The 15,450-nt window shown below is 43.2% G+C and overlaps 1 protein-coding gene across 1 annotated transcript in view; it reads left to right on the top strand.

Annotated features, from left to right (window-relative positions):
- TCP11L1 (t-complex 11 like 1) overlaps positions 1-15,450 on the top strand; it is a 65,679-nt gene that overhangs the window by 33,489 nt on the left and 16,740 nt on the right. The window contains exons 5-6 of the mRNA XM_082270560.1: positions 1,884-2,104; positions 13,307-13,443. Of these exons, the coding sequence (XP_082126686.1) occupies positions 1,884-2,104; positions 13,307-13,443 (358 nt within the window). The remainder of the gene's footprint in view (positions 1-1,883; positions 2,105-13,306; positions 13,444-15,450) is intronic.

Below are 15,450 nucleotides of genomic sequence, written 5' to 3'. Positions count from 1 at the left end.
CCTAAAGAAACCTTGAGGCACCCCCTGGGTGCCTGGACACTCTGGTTAAAAAAAGGCTGCCGTAAATAGTATATTTGAATATATAAAACATCAGTTTAAAAAAAAGGGCAAACCAAAAACAACTTTTATAGGATAAGTGGAGTTTCGAAATGGAGATCATGCTTTTCAATGTAAAAAAAAAAAAAAAAAAAAAAGCTTACAGTGTTACTAAACCCAGAACCTGCATTCACTATATCTGGTCTCCCACAGTACACAGAACATGGAAATGCAAATTTTTTAGTAACTATAAACTGATAAATACCTTTTCTCATCAGCAGTATATAGCAGTCTTGTGACTTGTATCAGTTCCTAATAAAGCTTGTAGGAGGATTTTACATTCTCTCCTGCTCCTCTGTCTGGATATGTCTGGACAGTGCTGATTGGCCCTGTGTTGATCACATGCACTCTCCCAAAAAAAAAAAAAATCTCTAGCAATACACCTCAAACTGAGCATGTGCAGCCCGTCCCCTGGCTCTGTAAATATCAGGTTATTTTTTGGAGACAGTGAAAGAAGAGGAGGATCAGAGAGACAGGATCAAACAGCCTTTATACACAATGCAAAGCAATAACCCCTTAGGTTCCACAGTGAGTATAACAAGCATGCTTTACTGCATATACACACTGATTTTATTGTTGTGGGTTTAGTAATACTTTAAAATTTTAAAATATGTTTTAATGGATTTTCACTTTATGGAAGCAGCCTTATACAAATCACAGTAACTCTTTGGTAATGCAACCTAAATGATGTTTCTTAAAGCGAGAAATAGGAGAGCGCCTCCTAAGTGTAGTATTTACCGTAGTAAATCCAAAGTACAAAGCACATTTAAAACTCACATTAAATTAGGAGGAATATAATGAAGCTCTTCGGGGATGAGACTGCTGCAGCGGTAGGGAGAAGACCGGAATTAGAGCTCTGTAATGGATCATATATCTCCGTATAGCATGGTGTCTTCAGCGGGAGATAGGCTGCTCCTGGCTCTCAGCTGTGCGGTCCATTGGTAGAGGCGCAGCGCCGGCTGGCGTATGAAGTCACCACAGAGCCAGGGAACACCACGTTTTTGAGCATGCGCGAGGCTCTCACAGAGCTTGCACGCTCCTTTATCAAGTGTGTCAAGGAGCGTGCATGCTCGGAAACACGTTGTGTTCTCTGGCTCCGTGGTGACGCCATACGCCGGCTGGCGCTTCGCCTCTACCAATGGACCGCACAGCTGAGAGCCAGAAGCAGCCTATCTCCCCGCTGGAGACCACATGCTATACGTAGATAGGTGATCCATTACAGAGCTCTAATGCCGGTCTCTCCCCACCGCTGTAGCAGTCTCATCTGCGAAGAGCTTCACTATATTCCTCCTACTTTAATGTGAGTTTTAAATGTGCTTTGTACTTTGGATTTATTAACTACTACACTTAGAGGCGCTCTCCTATTTCTCACTTTATTTCATATGGTTGCACTCAGCAAGCGGATGGCCCAAAATCGATTTTTTTTTTATTTTGATTTTGAGGCCGGAACTCCGCTTTAACCCTAGTGTGGATTATTGACTTTTTACAGTCTACTATTGACTCCTTGAACCATCCATGGTTTATTTCTATTTATTTTAATGTTATCGGTTATTATCATTTGATTTACCTGTGCACCAGCTTTCTATGTATAAATTATGTTTCTTGGTTCTGATGACTATTAAAGAAAATCGAATGGGTTGCTGTACATTACGCAGCATCCTTGCTCTGTAAACCCAAATTATTCCTGTTTTGAAACTTAAGGCCCAAAATCCTCATATAATTTTTTGGCCATATAAAGTGTTGTAATTTTTCCACCAGGATTGTGACAAGTATTTTCTATTTTTAAGACCCTTTTCTCATTCCTGTTACCTGGTCACACTCGACTGAGGAATCAGATCAACGAGGTCCTGGACCTGGAGCTCATTAAGCAGGAGGCAGAGAACCGAGCTCTGGATATCCCTAAGCTTGCAGACTTTACTATCAGAATGATGGGAACATTGTGTGCCCCAGCGCGAGATCAGGAGATCAGAAAGCTACGGGACATTAAAGAGCCGGTGCCCTTGTTCAGGTATGTTAAACACCCTTCACTGCATGCACCTTTTCTATAGATCTCATTGGGATCCTGTCAGAATATTTCCAGTTCAGACCCACCTACCTACTTAAGCCCCGTACACACGTACCGATTGTCGGCCGTAAATATTCGGCCGCCGACCGATCGGCCGATTGTAGGCTTGTTAGTATGATGCTTCCGACAGCGCATTTTCGGCCGTACAGAATCGGGTGTGCAGGCATTAAAATTTTTGTTGGCCGTCACCAGAACGACCGATTGTTCGCCAGTCAGTACAGATTTCGGCCGACAAACAGCAGATGAGCAAGACTGGTCATGCTCAGAAAAGAAAAAACACACGGAAAGTTAACCATCACATGACATCACTTCTGCAGTCGGCTGTTGTTGGCCGACAAAATTCGTGTGCAGTCTTTTGCAGTTTTCAACAGACACGACAGCCCTGGACAAAAGACGGCCGATCGTTCGGCCGACGATCAGTACGTGTGTACGGGGCTTTAGTTACTTCTGATTGGAGTTCTACAATCTTCTGGGGTATATGCATTTTTCCAGGATTGTCTAATTGAAATCACTAAATATATCCAGCTGACACATTTACCCAATTTCCGTATGATTGAATAATATATATATTAAAGTATTTGTAAAGCAAAAAACATTTTTTTCTTATTTTTATTTTGTTTATTTTTTTTTAGCTTTGGATAGAGTAAAGAAGGGTTAGAGCCCCTGCCAGTTTTTTTTTTTTTTTTTTAAATGTCCCTTTCAAGAGATTTCCTTTCACTTCCTGCCCCAGAGACAACGAGAAGTGCGGTAAATCCCTTTCTGGGGACATTTGTCAGTAAAACAGCTGTCCCCATTGGAAGATTTCCCTTGTTTTCCTTTTCTGGTGACAATTATAAAATTAGGAATGTCCCATTACCTTCTATCTTTTGACAGTGGTTGCCAGATCAAACAGAGAGGGTGAATCTTCCCAGTGAGGGCAAAGACAGGAATACAAACCTGACATAGCATTCCAACACAGAATCATACGCAAATGTCCTCAGACCTGCCCAGAAACCCCAAACAAACTTTGCTCAACTTGGTGACTTAGACCCCGTTCACACTGGGGCGACTTGTCAAGCGACCTGGTCGCCTGACAAGTCGCCTGCCATAGAGTAGCACAGGACCCGTTCTAATAGGAGCGACACAAGTCGGTCCGACTTAGAAAAAGGGTCCTGTACTACTTTGGGGCGACCTGTAGCGACCTGCATTGACTTCAAAGATATGAAGTCCGTGCAGCCGCTCCGAGGTCGCGGTGCGAGCCGTGCACCGCGACTTCACAGGTCGCCCCGGGAAGTCGGGTCGCCTGTATGTGAACCGGCTCTTAAAGCAGAATTAAACTCCACATATCTTAATTAAAATAAATAAATAAAAATTAAATAAAAATGTGTGGTTTATGCCATAATGTGCTATTATGCGCCACATATTAACAAATTATGATAGACACCTTTGACATTGTCAAATAAAGCCCACCAGTACTGAACTGCCCACTCTCTTCCTTCTGGGTTCACTTTCTCCAGTTGCTTGAATGATCGGGCTGCCATGATGTCACTCCTGTGCACGGAAGTCACGGCACAGGGTGGTGCCATAATTGCACGCTGAAGCATTTATTAAAACCCTACCTGTCAGCAATTTTATAAAAATAAGAGTTTAAAGTGGCTCTAAAGTTACAAGGTTTTTTTACCTTACTGCAATCTATACATTATGGTAAAAAATTATATGCAAGCAGCTCCCCCAAGCCCTCCCTTATACTTGATCCAGCAATGTGCACGAGAGTAGCGGCTCTCCTTGCTCTCTCTCTGCTCATTGTACAGAGAGGCAACAGCGAGAGTCATTGGCTCCTGCCAATCACAGCAAGTGAGGAAGGAGCAGGGGGCGGGGCCGTGTCCACACAGAGCCGCTTCAGGAGCGAGCACATTTGAGTGCCCCCATAGCAAGAGGCTTGCTATAGAGGGCACTAGGCGGGGGGTAGAAGCTAGGAGCGCCAGCAGGGCACCCCGAGAAGAGGAGGATCAGGGCTGCTCTGTGCAAAACCATTGTACAGGGCAGGTAAGTATAACATGTTTATTATTTTTTTGGAATCATTGTAAGTCCACTTTAGGCATAGGATAGTTAAAGGAGCCCTGGCATGTAGGTTTTTTTTTTTTGTAGTGCACTTGCACCCATGGTGAGTACATTGTGTCATAGTGTGCTGCAATTCACATTTCTTGGCAAGGTTATTTATTATGTATTATTAATATTACTTTTTTTTTTCTTTTGGCTGGAGTTATGCTTTTATGTGAATTGTAATATCAGTTTACCAATTGATAACACTTGTCTGCAATTCTTTGTAATTCACTGGGTACATTCTGCTTCCCATCCTTCAGTTCTAGATGATCGTATTGATATCCTTTGTTCTGTAGGTGTTGTGTGTGTTTTTTTTCTTCTTTTTTTTTAATTAGTAATATGACACGCTAGTCAGCCTTTCTCTTGTAACTTTGCATCAAGTTTCTATGTCTTATTGTTTATAGCCAATTAAACGTGGCATATAATTTTATTTTATATATCTATAAATGTCCTGTAAAACACATATACTTTATTCTACAAACATTTATTTTGGTGCCTAGCCTAATAAAAAAAGATATTTATACCCGTTTTAAAATTAAATTTCCTGTAGCTCTCACTGTTCATTTTGTTATATAGACATAGAAACCCTGGAGGACAGTAATGGCCTCTGTAAGATGCTGTTTATTCATCTGAAAAATTTAAATATTTCCTGTCTAACATCTACAGTGCGTCCGGAAAGTATTCACAGCGCTTCACTTTTTCCACATTTTGTTATGTTACGGCCTTCTTCCAAAATGGATTACATTCATTATTTTCCTCCAAAATTCTACAAAAAATCCCCCACAATGATAACGAGAAAAAAGTTTGTTTTGAAATCTTTGCAAATTTATTAACCACATAACGACCGCCCACCGCAGTTCCACTGTGGCAGGCAGCTGCTCCTGGGCAAAGCGATCTATTCTTTTTTAATATGCATGTCGCTTGGTTAATAGCTGCACCGGCTTTAGATATACATGTTCAGGGTTTGCTCCCCCAACTTTCTGCTTGTTTATTATGTATTCGGTCTGGCAGACTTCTGAGGTTGAGCACCCCACCCCACCCCACCCCCCACACACACCTGTACTCTATCAGTGTCCACTATCAAGTAGATATAGGAGGAGTCCCTTGTAGTGCAGTAGCACATCCATCCCAGCAAGGAGTGTTGTCTCCAAGGGTTGGAGAGGCTGGATTCATCCCTTTTTTATGGATAGTGTAGGACCCACTGATAATGGGGTACTTTGACGTAGTGGTGGGCTTGAGCACGATATGCCCATATGGTGGGACCAAATCCCCATTTTTATTTATGGATTGTCTCCATATTTGATAGTCATTTCTTTTGCATGTGTGCACTATTCTTTTTTAATATGCATGTCGCTTGGTTCATAGCTGGACCAGCTTTAGATATACATGTTCAGGGTTTGCTCCCCCAATTTTTTTGCTTGTTAATTTCATATAAAAGAATGTGAAAAAATATTGTAATTTTTTCGTGTGTGTGTGTGTGTGTGTGTGTGTGTGTGTGTGTGTGTGTGTGTGTGTGTGTGTGTGTGTGTGTGTGTGTGTGTGTGTGTGTGTGTGTGTGTGTGTGTGTGTGTGTGTGTGTGTGTGTGTGTGTGTGTGTGTGTGTGTGTGTGTGTGTGTGTGTGTGTGTGTGTGTGTGTGTGTGTGTGTGTGTGTGTGTGTGTGTGTGTGTGTGTGTGTGTGTGTGTGTGTGTGTGTGTGTGTGTGTGTGTGTGTGTGTGTGTGTGTGTGTGTGTGTGTGTGTGTGTGTGTGTGTGTGTGTGTGTGTGTGTGTGTGTGTGTGTGTGTGTGTGTGTGTGTGTGTGTGTGTGTGTGTGTGTGTGTGTGTGTGTGTGTGTGTGTGTGTGTGTGTGTGTGTGTGTGTGTGTGTGTGTGTGTGTGTGTGTGTGTGTGTGTGTGTGTGTGTGTGTGTGTGTGTGTGTGTGTGTGTGTGTGTGTGTGTGTGTGTGTGTGTGTGTGTGTGTGTGTGTGTGTGTGTGTGTGTGTGTGTGTGTGTGTGTGTGTGTGTGTGTGTGTGTGTGTGTGTGTGTGTAGAAAAATTGCTGTAGCATTGAAGGTCCCAATGGCTTTAGTCAGGGAGGTGACCAAGAACCCGAAGGTCACTCTTACAGAGCTCCAGCATTTCTCTGTGTAGAGACAGTATGCATGTCAGAGCACAGACCAAGCCATGAAGTTCAAGGAGTTGTTTGTAGACATCCGAGACCGGATTGTATCTAGGCAATGATCTAGGGAAGGGTACAGAAAAATGTTCTGCAGCATTGAAGGTCCAAATGAGCACAGGGGCCTCCATCATCCTTAAATGGAAGAAGTTTGGAACCACCAGGATTCTTCCTAGAGTGGGCCGCCCAACCAAACTTAGCATTTAGGGGAGAAGGGCCTTAGTCAGGGAGGAGACCAACAACCCAATGGTCACTCTGACAGACCTCCAGCGTATCTCTGTGGAGAGAGAAGAACCTTCCAGAAGAACAACTATCTCTGCAGCACTTCACCAATCAGCCCTGTATGGTAGAGTGTTCAGACAGAAGCCACTCAGTAAAAGGCACATTACAGCCTGCCTGGAGTTTGCCAAAAGGCACCTGAAGGACTCTCAGACCATGAGAAACCAAATTCTCTGGTCTGATGAAACAAAGATTGAACTCTTTAACTTGCTGTGGGGATGTTTTTCAGAGGCAGGAACTGGGAGACTAGTCAGGATCAAGGGAAAGATGAATGCAGCAATGTACAGAAACATCCTTGATGAAAACCTGCTCCAGAGCGCTGTGGACCTCAGACTGGGGCGAAGGTTCATCTCCTAACAGGACAATGACCCTAAGCACACAGCCAAGATAACAAAGCAGTGGCTATGGGACAACTCTGTTAATGTCCTTGAGTGGCCCAGCCAGAGCCCAGACTTGAACCTGATTGAACATCTCTGGAGAGATCTGAAAAAGCTGTGCACCGACGCTCCCCATCCAACCTGGTGGAGCTTAAGAGGTCCTGCAAAAAATAATGGGAGAAACTGCCCAAAAAAAGGTGTGCCAAGTTTGTAGCATCACACTCATAAAGACTTGAGGCTGTAATTGGTGCCAAAGGTGCTTCAACAAAGTATTGAGAAAAGGCTGTAAATACTTATGTACATGGGATTTTATTTTGTTTTTAATTTTTAAGAAATTTGCAAAGATTTCAAAACCAACTTCTTTCACGTTGTCATTATAGGGTATTGTTTGTAGAATTTTGAGGATGAATGAATTGAATCCATTTTGGACTAAGACTGTAACATAAGAAAATGTGGAAAAAGTGAAGTGCTGTGAATTCTTTCTGGATGCACTATGAATATACCGTATATGTGATTTGAACATATTATTTGTAAGTCTGTTCAGCCAGCCCTGTGATCCTGGCTCCCCTATTAGGCAGCATAGATGGGTCCTTGACTTCCAGCACTGTTAAATAGTACAGCTTGATGAAGGACCTGCCCCTAGGCCGTGATTGGACAGTGAAGGAGCAACACCACCCTGATGAGAGCATCTCTTTGCTCATGCCAGCAGGTTCCCGCATCCTTTTTCAGGGTCTGGCAGTCATTACTTTGCCCTCAAGGTTGAGGTCAAGTGTGAATTTTTCGCAAGGTGTGTCTACCTGCAGTGGAATCATTGACACCTCTCATTGCAGACAACCATCTTATAATTCTAGTTGCATAGCCTTTATGCTGCTCCTCTGGCTTCAGTACTTTGAGACCCATTTAGAAGGGGACTTATGGTGGGGACTCCTAATCTGTATGCTGGTTCCAGTGATCTAGGTTTGCTGACATGATTGCTGATTGGTTCTCCATCATTAGGATAGAAGAAGTTGTGATAGTGTGGTCTCATTGCTAGGAGCGTGCACAGTTGCGTGCTCCTAGCTGTAAAAGGGAGCACAAATTAAAATTCTCTTAGTACAGGAAATTGTAAAAGTTTTAAAAAGCGCATCGTGTAGCTTGAAAATATGTTTAACTGGAGGCATCCATATTTGCTCAGTACATGCATAGTCTCCAGTGGTTATGCCTTACCTCTTCAACATTTTTGTCTGGTATGTCCTGATTGAAAACCATAAACTGGACTTTTCCAATAGTAGTTATACAGAGATACAGAGATGAAATTCCCTGATAATATTGATGCAGCCATAGATTAAAAAAAAAAAGAAAAAGAAAAGTTTATAATCCCACAATAATAGTATGAAAATGCAAATATGTATGGAGATGCTGCAAGACTCCGGAGGGGGCTGAGTGTCACTGTGTGTGGGGAAAGTAGGGGGGGGGGTTATTCTGGAGAGGGTTAAAAGTGGGGGGTTATTCTGGAGAGGGTAAGAAGACTCAGCAGTCTTGTTGGCCCTGTAGAGGAAGAAGTTTCTGGAGTGGGCTGTGGTCTCTCCACGAGGCTGGGGGCTTTCCAGGGGCACTGTGGGAGACTGGAGGGCATTGTAGGGGTTAGGAGCTACAGTGGGAGGTTAGGGGGGGCACAGTAGGACACTTTTGAATGTTGAGGGCCTAATAGGGGACTGGAGGCTCTACTGGAGGCTTAGGGAGACTGGGGGAGGCTGGGAGGCACTGCAGGTAATTTTGGGAGGTTGGTGGCACTATTGTAGCTGAGAGGCAATGTGTGGATCTGCAGCTGGTTGGAGGGAGGCACTCTGGGGTCTTGGGTCACTGTGGGGGGTTGAGGGACACTGGGCAATTATGGGAGGTTGGGGGCACTATGAGAGTTAGAAGGTACTGTGGTAGGTTAAGGGACCTGCAGCGGGCTGGTGGCCCAGCAGAAGAGGGACCATGGGCCGACAGTGCGCCAAAGGCTAGTGGTTGAGAAACCCTGCTCTACAAGGAACATGAATGCATGCGCATATGACATACAGTACATATGCAGTAATACATAATAATGTAATCAAAATACAGAACTGCAAACAAGTAACAGTAAGAGATTCACATCATACTACTTTCCGGTAACTTACTCAGGGTTATGAGCAGGGCTGGACTGTGAGAGGAAGAAGCAGCAGGAGTAGTCAGTCAGTCAGTTTCTTCAGGGGTGCCTTGGCAGAATGCCTACAAAATGCCCGAAAATGTATACAAGCCAGCAGGTGGATTAAGCCTGCCTTTTAGTTACAAAGTCCCAGGTTTCTATTGTGCACCATTTCAACCTTCCAGCTATGGCACCTTAACAACCAATGATGTCATCAGTGTTGATAAGAAGGGTGTTGATCGCCTGCACAGCATCCTTGTTTGACCCTCTCCTGCCCCTCTCCATCAACCCTGGGGTCACATTAGCTGAGTGATGGAGAGGAGAAACACTGGAATACTAGTCAGGACTAGTATGCAAAAGTGTATTTGCTTTGGAAGAATAAATCGCCTCAAATGTTGGATGTCCTACGTGTGGTAATGCTGCTGCAATATGTAACACTATTAGAATAGTTTTCTACATTTTAGAATGGGGTGCCTTGAGACTGATCATGATTTTAGAGGGTGCCTTGACTGAAAAAAGGTTGAGTCAGTCCATGTTCCTGTAAGGAAGCATGCTGATAGGAGGAGAAAGCATAGTGATGGAGTGATGAGCTCATTAATGTGCTGCTTCTCATTTCACTGTCCAGTCACCTGGGCTCAGAGGATGGACTGAGGACATCTTGTGGGAAAAAAGAAGTATTGTGGGGGGAAATCTCTAGATTGACAGTGGATATCAAAACAAAAGTTGCTTTTTTATTTTATTGTTTGATGAGCTATCCTTTTTTTTTTTTTTTTGGTGCATTGGCCAGGAAACGAACCCGGGGCTCCCCTAGTGGTAGGCGAGTACTATCCATTTTTTATCTTCTCATTGGTTGGAGTTCCGCTTTAAACTGCAGCAAATTGTGAGATAGTACATACTTATTCTGCTTCAGATTTGCAAATCCATCTTTTTCTTTTTTTCTGCTATGTGATTTATGCTTTGTGTTTGACATTTGTGTCAGGTGTTTATAGTATACTGTATATACTGTATATTAAAGAGAGCCTTTTACTGTGTTGGCAGACGGTTCCCAGTGCTGCTAAACATAGATTTATTGGAAGGCGTGGGGGAAACAGAGCTTATGTATTCCAAACTGTTTGACTGTTCCAGACAAATCTTCCATCCATCACTGTAGATTAAAGGATTGTGCTGTTTAATGTACAGTGCCTGGCTTCGAGAATCGGGAACCTTGGCCAGAGCAGCAGAACAGACGGACAGAGAGCACAATGCAGGACTCCGCCGACATCCACACAAGTCTCTTTGTAATTGAGTTCCTGGATTAATCCAGGGGATGTACATGATTTGGGAGAGGTTTTATATATATACTGTTTGCCAGTTCATTTTAAAATAAATATTCTGTCTTTCTATATCCAAGCATTGGCAAAACAGCCTGGCCGGATTAACATGTGCTCATAGCATGCTGAGTAGTATCCGTTTCCATGAGCAGAATTAGAGTTCTAGGCTGTAGTTCAGCAGAGGTCCATTTAGTAAGTGTGCATGATGTGCCCTCTATTCTTGTCTTGAATTAAAGGACAACTCCATCCGAAACAGATAATTCGGATCTGCCCGGGCACTTATGGGCCAAGTCATCCACTGACTTTTTGGAGCCTCCGCATTGTGTAAAAAGGCTGTTTGATCCTCTTTCCTGACCCTCCTCTCCTTCCACTGACTCCTAATAATTTCCTGATAACACAGAGTCTATGGAGTCAGGCTGCACATGCTCAGTTTGGTGCGTATTGCTAGAGAGGTTTTTCTTCTTTTTTTTCTTGGGAGGGTGCACGTGATCAGCACAGGGCCAATCAACTCTGTCCAGACAGATGGAGGGGGCTTGCAGTTTCATAGCACAGTCAGAAAACTCCTACAAGCTTTAACCAGTGCTTGGCTGGATACTGTTAGAAGTCACAAGACTGCTATATACTGCTGATGAGAAAATGTATTTAGTAGTTTATTGTACCAAAGTAATTGCATTTCCATGTTCTGTGTACTGTGGGAGATCGGATATAGTGAGTGCAGGCTCCTGGGTTTAGTATCATTTTAACATCTAATTTTAATGTTAAATGTTAACCCCTCATTAATACCAACATGTATAGTGTATATATAGGTGCTTTTACTTGTTCAGTGACCTCTGACTCAAACAACATATGTGCTGTCTAGTATTGTTTTTTGTATTCTAATTTACTATATATTATGTACCTTTTATATAGCACCAACAATTTACTTAGCATTTTCCATATTCTACATTTACATAAATCCCTGCCCTCAAAAAGCTTACAGTCTGAGGTCCCTATCTCCCATATCTACACAAATGCTAGGGGCAATTTAGACAAGTGCCAATTCGGCTACCAGCTTGTCTTTGGAGTGTACACCGAGGAAGCTCATGTAAGCACAGGAAAAACAATCAAACTCAATGCAGATGGTGTCCTAAACAGGTTTTAAAGGATGCGGCAAGGCAGAAGTGTTCTAATCTAAAAGAAAAACACAGCAAAGATACGCTGTAAGCAAAACATTTCTTTAAAGATCTCTTTTCCTTATTTCAATAAATGACAGAAGACTAAGGTTCGGATCACACTGCCGCGACTTGGGATCTGACTTGTGAGACCCCAAATCGCATGACGTGTGAAATCCCATGTTAGTCAATGAGAGCTGTAATTCACACTACCGAAGTCGCTCCGACTTTAGAAAAGTTTCCTGTACTACTTCAAGGCGACTTCTATCCGACTTGTGCACATAGACTTTAATGGAAGTCGCCTCCAGGGCGGATCCTCATCTATATTGATGTGATTTGGATCCAACATTACAGGAAGATTACCCAGGCATTCCCTGTGGTGTAGCCCCTCCCTTGCTTCAAGTTGCATCAAAGTAGTACTCAAGTCATATCAAGTTACCAGCAAATCACCAGGAAGTTGCCTGGCAAAGTCACGCGACTTTTAGGTCACGGCAGTGTAAAATATTTAACCTTTAAAAAAAGAAAAGTCTACAGTGCTACAGTGCTCAAAATTGGCCTTTTACAGAAAAAGCTAAAATTTTCTAGTCTAATATTTTGTGGTGGGTGTTAAAGGCTAATCAGATATTTGAAATTGTGGCTCCACTCCAGGCTGACAATCTTCCCTGTGAAACCAGCTGTGGGTGATAAAAAGCCCACCGAGTTTCGTGTTATTCCCCAAAGGCATCTACATTGTATAATCCAAAGAAAAGGGCTGCACCACTGGGTCAATCAATGACCTGCTGTGGCCTAGGCCTTACGTAAGAGCAAAATGCATCAGTGGAGGAGGCAATGTCTTGCAATTGAAGAGACAAGAACTCACTGCTCAAGGTGGTGTAGTTGCCTGATGACTCACACCGGTGCATGCCCCGGCTCGCCTCCGTGAAAACTTGATAAAGGAAAAGGAATTGGCAGCACTCCAGGTTGAGTCAAAATCCAGATTTATTGACTGGACATCCAAATATGACAATCGTGACAAAGTATACCTATTTGGATGTCCAGTCAATAAATCTGGATTTTGACTCAACCTGGAGTGCTGCCAATTCCTTTATCGAGGAGGCAATGTCTGGTGGAATGTAGTTGCTCTGAAGCAAATAAAGTTTGTTGAATAAGTGAGTAGCTGTGGTGTTGCCTCTTTCCTTATTGGATTATATATTGATACATTTGTATACAATGATAACTTGTAATGAGACTGCCGTGATCATGTCATGTGAAAACCAAAAACAGACCGCCAAATGTTCTTCTCAGGTCCATGATGAACGTTGGCACTCTGTATTTTGGTTTTCACACGGATTTCATACGTATTCTTCATATGGGTGGCCCTTACCTCTTGAAGCACCCCCCCCCCCCCCCCTCCTGGTTGTAGAGCTGCTAAGGTCATTCAATCAAGTCTTACCACCACCTTTTCGTTTGGTGGGTCAAAGATCAGAGTCCAATGCTTCCCATCTACTTTTTCTTGCCGATGATGTCATAGCACTGATGGAAGCCAAGGGAGACCAGTTGCACTTCCAATCATAATCCCATATTATGTTAGATGTGTGTTAATCCCAAGTATTATTTCTGGAAGTTTTAATGAAATATTTGTTTGTCTATCTTGTCCCACAGAGAAATCTTCGCTGTTCTGGACTTAATGAAATTGGACATGGCCAACTTTGCTGTCAGCAGCATTCGGCCACATCTGATGCAGCAATCTGTGGAATATGAAAGAAATAAATTTCAGGACTTCTTTGATAAGCAGCCAGGTATGAACTCTGTTTCTTCCACAAGTTTTACTTTTTAGACAATCATTTTTGTGACATTACCACTTCCGCCGTATCTCATTGAAGCAAGTTGTTAGCAACCTTTTCAGGTTAAGGATACTTACAGACATCTCTGGGCTCTCTCTGGTGGCCGGTCACATGTTCCTCCCATTGTCCAGAGACCACGTTACCTATGCATAGGCGTTGGTTATATGACCTGATGCTGGAGGAATCTCAGAATTCTACTTTTCTTTTTTCGGAAAACTTGATTGAGTTTCCTTGACCAATGATCTCTCTTAAAGCTGACTTTACACCTCTGCTATTTACTAAATGATAATCTGAAGAGCATTATGTATGTAAGCGTTTAACAAGCTTCTATCAATTTTCTGGAAGCCTTTAAAACACATTTCAGTGTGACCATATTAAATACAGATTTTAATGAACCTATTGGCTGTTGCTTTAAGAAGGCTTTTAGCAGGTTTTTGCAAACATCCAGCATGTTGATTGGACAGTAAATGAGTAGCAGCACACTAATGAGGTCATCTCAGTTCTGTCCCCTCCAGTAAGTGTGCTCATTGTGTTACTGTGCAGAGTAAGGGCCTGTGTTGACGTGCCGTTCACATCAAAACTGCACCTCAAATACAAGTTGAATGCACCGAAGGGCTCTGTCACATGGGCAGCAGTGGTTACTCTCCTCTGAAAGCAATGTTGGGTCACATTTCGGAGGGTGGTATAGAAGTGACTGGCAGGCATTTAGAAGGTGATACTTGCCTCCCTGTTTGTTTCTTTCCATTGACCTCAATGGGCTAATTTGATAGGGCATGCCGCTTGTCAGACTCTGCCGGCCAAGGTAAAATGGCTGTGGCCATGGCATGTGAACAGCTCTGTCCGGCTGTAATGTTAGAATTTACAGGTGCAGCGGGGGTATAAAACCATGGCTCAGCTGCCTGTTTTTACTGTAATAGACCCCCCACCCCATGTTAATGAACCTATTGACTGTTGCTTTAAGAAGGCTTTTAGCAGGTTTTTACAAGCACCCAGCTTGTTGATTGGACAGTAAATGAGTAGCAGCACACTAATGAGGTCATCTCTGTTCTGTCCCCTCCAGTAAGTGTGCTCATTGTGTTACTGTGCAGAGTAAGGGCCTGTGTTGACGTACCGTTCACATCAAAACTGCACCTCAAACACAAGTTGAATGCACCTAAGGGCTCTGTCACATGGGCAGCAGTGGTTACTCTCCTCTGAAAGCAATGTTGGGTCACTTTTCAGAGGGTGGTATAGAAGTGACTGGCAGGCATTTAGAAGGTGATGCTTGCCTCCCTGTTTTTTTCTTTTTTTTTTTCATAAGGGAGATTTTGTATTAAAATAATAAAGAACAACTGTTACCCGAGCGTTTGGCTCGCCATTTTGGTGCGCTCCCATTGACCTCAATAGGCTAATTTGATAGGGAATGTTGCTTGTCAGACTCTGCCGGCCAAGGTAAAATGGCTGTGGCCATGGCATGTGAACAGCTCTGTCCGGCTGTAATGTTAGAATTTACAGGTGCAGCGGGGGTATAAAACCATGGCTCAGCCTGTTTTTACTGTAATAGACCCCCCCCCCCCCCACCCTATGTAAAAAAGCCCTTAAAGTAAACTGCATTTGCCCATTAACACAATCCCAGAGCCCAGTGACACATGTCCCAGTAGAGGACCAATTGGCTAACTCCTGCTGGCTCTCCCACTCCTAGTCTGTGCTCTGATGTCTAGAGAATAATAGAGAGGTAACAGAGGAACTTCTGTATTTTGACTCTTGTATGGACTGTGTCTGTAAAAAATCTCCTCATCTACCAGGAAGAAAGAAAGTACCCAGTAATTGTGGGTACAGAGAGGCATGTGACTCAATCCAAGTGACAGTGCTGGGCAAATCACCAGTGTTGTCCCATGCATAAAGCCTACAACTTTCAGTGGCTGGTAGCTGAAGGTAAGGTAAGCATGTGCTGCAGGGGGCAATTAAATGTATTTTTTCTTT

The sequence above is a fragment of the Pelophylax lessonae genome, assembly GCF_965119305.1.
Source record: "Pelophylax lessonae genome assembly, chromosome: 10".
Taxonomy (NCBI): Eukaryota; Metazoa; Chordata; class Amphibia; order Anura; family Ranidae; genus Pelophylax; species Pelophylax lessonae.
The sequence above is the reverse complement of the archived record's forward strand: the minus strand, read 5'-3'. Positions and strand labels throughout refer to the sequence as shown.